Source organism: Primulina huaijiensis, chromosome 14, assembly GCF_012295235.1.
Source record: "Primulina huaijiensis isolate GDHJ02 chromosome 14, ASM1229523v2, whole genome shotgun sequence".
NCBI classification, from domain to species: domain Eukaryota; kingdom Viridiplantae; phylum Streptophyta; class Magnoliopsida; order Lamiales; family Gesneriaceae; genus Primulina; species Primulina huaijiensis.
In genome coordinates this window covers 6801146-6809122 of record NC_133319.1, presented here as the reverse complement: position 1 = coordinate 6809122, position 7977 = coordinate 6801146, and the positions used below count along the sequence as shown (strand labels likewise).

General features: G+C 35.8%; 1 protein-coding gene across 1 annotated transcript; it reads right to left on the bottom strand.

Annotated features, from left to right (window-relative positions):
• Positions 1–364: 364 nt before the first annotated feature.
• LOC140957786 (uncharacterized) lies at positions 365–4610 on the bottom strand. The gene is made up of 11 exons (XM_073415179.1): positions 3529–4610; positions 3016–3416; positions 2864–2935; positions 2695–2790; positions 2538–2617; positions 2374–2449; positions 2038–2248; positions 1723–1919; positions 1531–1639; positions 1338–1427; positions 365–1242 (listed from the first exon to the last, which is right to left on the bottom strand). The coding sequence occupies exons 1-11, from the start codon at positions 4040–4042 to the stop codon at positions 497–499; spliced, it is 2592 nt and encodes an 863-aa protein (XP_073271280.1). The 5' UTR covers positions 4043–4610; the 3' UTR covers positions 365–496.
• Positions 4611–7977: the final 3367 nt, after the last annotated feature.

Below are 7977 nucleotides of genomic sequence, written 5' to 3'. Positions count from 1 at the left end.
TAAAAACTATAAAAATATATGAAATTAATTTATAAAAAATATAATAAAAATTTAAATATTATATTAATTATTAAATTTTTACTAATTTTAATTTTCATAATATATTGAAGAAAACAATTCAAGGATATTATGGTTAACATACAATCTTATCATTATCACTATTCAAAAATTATACATTATCACACCTTTGANAAAAATTTAAATATTATATTAATTATTAAATTTTTACTAATTTTAATTTTCATAATATATTGAAGAAAACAATTCAAGGGTATTATGGTTAATATACAATCTTATCATTATCACTATTCAAAAATTATACATTATCACACCTTTGAGGAAGGATATTTAATCACACAAATAACATAAATAGTGAGGGCTTTCAATCATAATCAAGGGCCTCCATGTTAAATTAAAAATGAATCAAACATGAAATAAGAGATGATTATTTATTAATCATTCCGTTATCATAGCTACCAAACATAGCCTAGGAGTTTTATGATTTAAAATTAAAATATACAGTGTAAGATTCATCTTTTAAGCTGAATAATGGAACCATAACGAAATTCCTGCCAATCCCTTTTGCCACGAAGCTTATTGGATGATATTCACTCAATCCTTTCCTCAAACTGAAGCTTGCAGCCTCACCAAATCCTTCATCCAATGAATTTGACCTGCAGTTAAGCTTCATGATCGCCCTGGAATGAAAATCAACACCATTGTGAACAAAGCAACCTTTTCTATCCATTGATTCTAAGGAAACTGTTCCATCTTTACCACCAAGTCCAGGAATCAACCAAAAACTTGAACGAGAGGATTCCTCGGAATCTGTAACTCCAAGAATTTTCCCTTCTCCGTTATGCACGATGATCTTGCCAGGAAAATTAAAGGGCTCTAGCATGACCAGCTTTCCTACTGCATCTTCTGGTCCCGAGAAGCTTCCGAGTTTAGGATGTTTCATAATGAGTCTAAAAGTTGCATTAGCTGCGGAGTTGGTTCCAGCATCGGGGATGTCCTGCATTTGTATGTATCCATTTGCATTTGTGAATGCTAATGTTGTGTTTCCAGATTCTTGTGTTAGGGAGATCAGATGGGAATGGTGATCATCTGAAACTGGAGTGATCCAGTCTGAAATTGGAGTTTTTGGATCTGCATTGATGTCAAAATCACCGCTGGATAGACCGGCTAGAAGGTATGGACCGTATAATATTGCTTGAAGAGAAGAATACTCAGGCCGGTCATCTAAGCCATGTAAATAATTCATCAGTATTCGAATAAAGAAACTGATATTCTGCTACAGATTGATGAAGTCTCGATGGAACAAGCCAGAGAAGTACCTTTAATAGCCTCAATTCTTATGCTTAGAGGCAGCTCAAGAGTAATTTTGTCACCAGGGCTCCAATTTCTGGTAAGTGATAGGAAATTGCCTGCAACAAACCATTGAATATCAGGAAACTAGGCGCTATACTTGGAAAGTGAAGTAAAAGATTATTTTCTTTCAACATAGGAAAATAAAGGGTTTGATTTCACCTGGACTTGGTAGGGAAATATCCTGACCGTTGAATGACGCCTTTGCGCCAGCTGAATATTTCCATGGAGGTATTCTGAAGTTCAAGGTAGATGTTTCCCCCACTGCTTGCTGAAAAACAAGGTGTAAAATACAGAAATTTAGCTTATTCTTGATTCAGAATCGAGTTAGAAAACCTATTTGGGGACAGAGACCTCCTTGGATAAAACAGTCAATCCCACACGTAGCCGTTGATCCCATGACACGATAGGTTCCACTTGTTGGCTGAGAGATATTTGTCCTGATCTCCAGTTAAGTGTGCTTGGTATGTACTGAATAACGTAAAGGGCAGGTACGTTTCCTTCCTCTTCAAAGTATATCGAATCTCCTAGTTTCGAAAATGATTCAATCCCTACACAAGTAAATAAGGAAACAGAATCACAATGACAAACACTGACATTAACACAAACAAGAAAAGTTTACGCTTCTTGCAATCATGAAAGTAAAATAAAGCTGGCACTTGTTCATACCAGTGCCATAGCAGCACCAGAAAGAATCATACTTCGTTCCCCATCCATGGTAACTTACTGCCTTAGAACCACCAGACTTCAGCGGGAGCATGTAAATCATTATTCCAGGATCCCTTCCTCTTTGAATGCTCAAAACACCATTTGTTATTGCACGTTCATAGTAATCAGCGTAAGCAATCTCCTTCGTCCATCTGAAAAGGTTGCGTGAAACCTAGTAGAACCGACGTCAATCGCTTGTAAAAATTGAAACCGAAAATAAAGACAAGAAACAAATGTCCCTTTATTCTTAAAGAGCATTAATACTTTAAAATTGTATATTAGCACAAATCAACTTGCCTTTAGCATGTTGTAAGTTGTGCAAGACTCTTCGTTCTCTTCGTCTAGTGTGCTGGCTAAACGCTTGGGATCAGACCTGCAAACCAATTCAAACAAGAATTTTGAGGGACATAATGATAGATGTTGTATAAAAATGTGCAGGATCAAGGTGTAGCTGTCTGTACCAAAACTCACTATTTGACGTTCCTCCTGTAGCGTAGCTGTGAGAGGAGTTAACTATATCCATGAAGAATGTTCCAATTTCCTGGCAGATTTATGGAGAAAAAGAACTTAACTTGTTAACTTAAACATTTTCAGGTTCTTGTTTCTTGTAATAAATACCTTATATTGCAGATCACCAGTGACCTCATACCGCATTTGAGATCCGATCACAACAGGAATATGAGTATTGGCATGAAATCCAGATATATCATCGGCCTAGAAGTTTGAAAACAGTTAGGTAAACAAAATAAAACATTATTTATTGTTTGAAGAAGTTCATGATGATCACCTTAACAGCCAGCAGCCCAAGAAAGCAAGGTTTATCAAATAAATGAGCTAATAACAAGTGCTTCTGGTCTCCCTGCGAGAAGGAGAACATAGAGTATCAATGTTGGAATCAATTTAAAAGTTGACAACCTCTAGAATGTTGTAATTTCGGACCGTTATGCTGTATAATCTGTAAAGAACATCGTTCATGCCTCCAGTTTCTTCATTCAGTGAAGTCCAGTGTCGTTCAATTGTGTGCCTCGAAACCACATTTTGCACACGGCGATAGAAGTATTCGACCATCCATTTCACCATTTTGAAAGCTTGATCATTTCCAGCTAGAGTATATTGGTCCAGAAGGCCAGCCAGTATCTTGTGAATTGTGTAATAAGGTGCCCATACAGGCTGTATGGATTCGAAACGATCAAAAAACTCTGAGGGAAACGCCGAAAGATACCCTGTTCCCATTAAATCTTGGCATGAAGATAGAGCCGAAACTACAGCAGTCATTTTCTTTTCAAGGCTCTCATTGTGTGTACTTGCCCACATGTGCGCCGAGGCACTCAAATAATGCCCTACAATACATAAAAATACAAAGATATTGAATGCAAGACATATGTCAATTAACTGTGCACACACAAAGGAACAGGCTATAAACAAAAAGAATGTGGCATAAATGTAACCAACCTACAAAGTGACCCCGAAGCTCTGAAGTTGGCTGCTCCCACCCGCCATATGGCTGGCCTGGTGGCTCGATGCCAGCCGTGTTCCTAAAACTCCATACTAATCTATCAACATCCAACATCATCAGATACTCTAAATTGGTATTCTGAGCCACACCATGAATTGAGTTCGGATCCAATTTCACGTCGTGCAACGACACTTCCTTAAGCAATCCTCCATCCCATTTCACCGAACCATAATTCTTGATATTTCGATACACCATCTCCCAATTGTTCTTATCCTCCTCCCTCAACATTTTTCTTGAAAACAGACTCGACCAGGCAGTATCATCAGTAGGAGTCAAATGGTAATGTGAAAAAACCTCCCGTTTAAACGTTTCGTTTTCCGACGACAATAATTGATTTCTAAACGTATGAGAAGATAATGCAGTAGGAATGTTAGTACACTCTTTACTCAAAACACATCCACACAATAAAGATAAAACTACCAGCCCTCTGAACAGGACTAAAGACTTCATTTTTTTTTTTTATCGAAAGCTTGAATCCGAAACACAATGGAAACGAGACTGAACCCGTACATATATATAAGGCCTAAAGCAGAAATCAGGCTAGTGGAAAAGCCTGTTTTAACCAACACCACTCATCCAGAACAATCTAAATCAACCAAGAATAGGACAAGCAAACCTGAACAATCAAAAGTCTCGTGAAAGCAAAGAATGGTTTCTTGTACAACAGTAGTTCTCCAACAAAACCGATATCTTTTACACCAAAAGGGAATGAGCAGTAAAAAAAATGTTTAACCGAGCGTAAAAATAGCCCTCTATAGAATTCAGTAAAAGATCGTGAATAGAAGCATTAAAAGTAGGACTTTATCAAAGAAAAGTTCAAGCTCAATTCCATATAGCAATAAATGAACCAAGAAATGAAGTTCCAGGAAAGGATGAACTAAACGTGAAATCTTGATTAATTAATAGATACAACCAAAGATATTTATAGCATGAAATGTGTGAACATTGAAACAGAAGATGATGCCAAAGTAGGATCAAGTGTCGTTATCTTTCTGAAGTTCCCTCGAATTTGACTCAACAAGAACTGTGTTTTTCATCCTATATTTGTAACAGCTAGTTTAAATTTGAAGATTATATTTTGGGTTTTGCATGGAAAAGTTGTTGCTGGAGAGGTTAGTGATTATTTGGGGGGCGTAAATCTTGTTGGTTTTGTTGTGAAAAATCATGGGGATTCTTTGTTAGGTGGTAGCATGAAACCAGATTGAATTTTTTTGGTTTTTTCATCTTCGAATTTTAGAAGATATATACTGGTAAAATCGACAAAAAGTCCACAGTATTAGACTAAGACAATAAAATGACCGAGAACACGACCAAAAATGATTTAACAATCCATTTCCAACTGACTAGCTAGTTTCTTCTGGTCCCTGTTTTATTGCGATGATTTTATATGCATAAGCCCGTGTGGAATTCCTAAACTTGTAAATTTTGTGAAGCTAAGATCAAAAGAAAGAATTATCATTGGGAAATTGGGGTTGTCATTATTTGCCATTTATTGTGGTGGAAGGGGACAACTTGAAAGGTCACCCAGTAACCACCAGTCTTGCTGAGATTGCTCCTTGCTTGTATTTGACAAACTTATCCTTAAAATATCACAACCTTTTTTCATTCTGCCAAAGTAAAACACAAAAATCTATAATCACAACAATATAAAACTAAAAAATTTGAAGGTAAAAAAACTCTCAACTTTTATCATATTTATAGTATATAGGTTTAGGACGATTGTCTCTCGAATCGAATCACTCCGAACGCATCTCCCTTTCAAACTAAATGTTCATTCATTTTCCTTAATATGAGAACTCTAGTCTCTATCTTCGAGAACGTCTCGGCGGAGACGGTAGACGTTGGAAAACTTACAAAGAAAATGATGTATGATTTTATTGAATTGAGAGACACACTCCATTCAGTAGAATAATCTTTTGGATTCATTTCAATAACGTGAAAAAAAGCTCATTCGCTCATATTGATATCCATAATATGGCCTAAATTATGGTGTGTGTATTGATTGATAGATCAGAATCATTTCGAATAACTCTAAAAAAAAATGATTATGAACTTTTTCTTCGTAGAACTTCGGCCTTTTTGTTAAGAAATAAGATTCACTCGACTCTTTTTAACAATTTATAGAGTGGTTAATAAACTTTGGCTGGCTCTGTCAATATCAATTTTAATGAAAGAGCAATTTAGGCAAGGAACAGCTTAGTATGTCCAGGTTAATCGGTTCCCAATTACGTGAATACTCAAATTTTTTTTTTCTTCTTTCAAACGATATTCTAAATTTGGTATAAATTTTATAATTCCTGGAAGCTTTACTCCATACAATCGCCGGGTTTACCTGAAGTATATTTATAAATGAAAGTACATTGGAATGGTTTGCTGTTCAATTAAATTTGATAATGAAAGTGAAACAGCCATAAAACTAAGAAAGAGAAGGGAAAATTTCATTATTTGATGTCTTGCTCAACTGGTTGGAAAGTTGGGTCCAACACTTTTTGGCTATTGCCTGTTAATGTGGCCTAGGATGAATGTGACAGTCTTCAAATATCTAATATGATGCCGCGGATCCAAGCTCATATCCGAAATTGACTTAGCCTGTTAACGGTCGGGTTTCATTATTAATCAGGGGTTTCTGAGATCATTGTCTCTTCCAAAAAGACCGAGCTCAAGAACATATCAAAAAGGTCAAGCCCATGAAAATTTTGACAAGATCGAGTCCACGTACCACTCCTTGAGGGTCCAAGCCCATTAATGTGGCTGAGAAATCTAAGTCCTTGAAAATTCTGGCAAGATCGAGTCCACATATCATTTCCTAAGTGTCCAAGCCCATTAGTGTGGCTGAGAAATAGGAGCCCAATAGTAGTTAGGAATTATGAAGACATCTTCGTCAGTAGATAAAACTCCGATAAATATGGATGGGATCTAATCGAATCTCATTAAGATAAAGCGAGAGTCTTAACTGCCATGATTACAGAGTCCTATCATCTGATGTTTCCATGGTTAGGCGAGATATCCTTGAGAAGGTACATATTGCAATTATTATGTCTTGGAGATCCTTTCAAGATTCGAGAAGACAAAAATCTTGGAGTTCAAATTGAAGAATACATCAAGATTCTTGATGATGTGGAAAATATCGATGTGAAAATACAAGATGAAGACAAGGCATTGATCCTACTAAATGCTCTCCCAAGATCTTATGAAAACTTTAGGGACGAACTTGTCACATGTGAGAGATCGGTCAATTTCCATGGAAGAAGTACAATCGGTCATTCAATCCAAGGATTACAAAAAAACACTCAAGCGAATTGTGAGCAACATGGTGATGCGATTTGTTTGAAATTTGGATATAAGGAAGTCATTAACGAGCTATGTGTTCATAGTATTTTTAATGGCGGTAAGTTGGAAAGCCACCCTACAATTGATAGTTGTGTAGTCCACAACTGAAGTGGAGTTTTTAGCGATCTCAGAGATGAAAATGGAAGATGAAGACAAGGCATTGATCCTACTAAATGTTCTCCCAAGATCTTATGAAAACTTTAGGTATACGTTGTCATATGTGAAAGATCGGTCAATTTCCATGGAAGAAGTACGATCGGCCATTCAATCCAAGAAGTTACAAAAAAACACTCGAGCGAATTGTGAGCAAAATGTGATGCGATTTGTTTGAAATTTGGACATAAAGAAGTCATTAACGAACTATATATTCATAGTATTTTGAATAACGGTAAGTTGGAAAGCCACCTTACAATCGATAGTCGTGTAGTCCACAGCTGAAGCGGAGTTTATAGCGGTCTTAGAGGCAATCAAGGAAGCCATATGGTTTAAGGGGATCATCTATGACCTGATATTAAGACAAGAACATGTAAAAGTTTATTGTGATAATCACAGCGTTGTACACTTGGCAAAACATCAAGTGTATCACGAGAGATCAAAACATATAGATTTGAAGTTACACTTTGTTAGGAATATCATCTCAAAAGGAGAAATAGAGCTCGAGAATATATCCACAGAGCACAAGCCCACTGATATGCTAATAAAAGCATTGCCCCAAATCAAATTCATGCATTGTTTGAAATTGGGTAAGGCAACATCAGTGGACAAGAATGGAGTAAAGCCAACCTTGTAGAACAGGTTTAAACCCAGTCTAATGGGTCTAAAAACGGGTCTGAGGTGGATCTCAGTTTGGTCAAACTCACCTGTCAAATTATAATATATATTTAAATATATAAATATATATATATATTATTAATTATATAATTCTATTATTTCTATTAAATAATTAATAACTTATCTACAACTTCAATTTATAAAATTTTTAGATTGAAATTATTTTATTTTATTATTATATATTTAATATTATAATTTTTTTGGTTATTAATAGAATACAAATC

Bases quoted from the DNA above. Each gene is read 5' to 3' on its own strand.
- LOC140957786 (XM_073415179.1), bottom strand. From the start codon at position 4,042: ATGAAGTCTTTAGTCCTGTTCAGAGGGCTGGTAGTTTTATCTTTATTG. The intron at 2,936-3,015 runs GTCCGAAATTAC...TCCTTCTCGCAG, and splicing joins ACAGATTATACAGCATAACG to GGAGACCAGAAGCACTTGTT. The intron at 2,791-2,863 runs GTGATCATCATG...TCAAACTTCTAG, and splicing joins TTGGGCTGCTGGCTGTTAAG to GCCGATGATATATCTGGATT.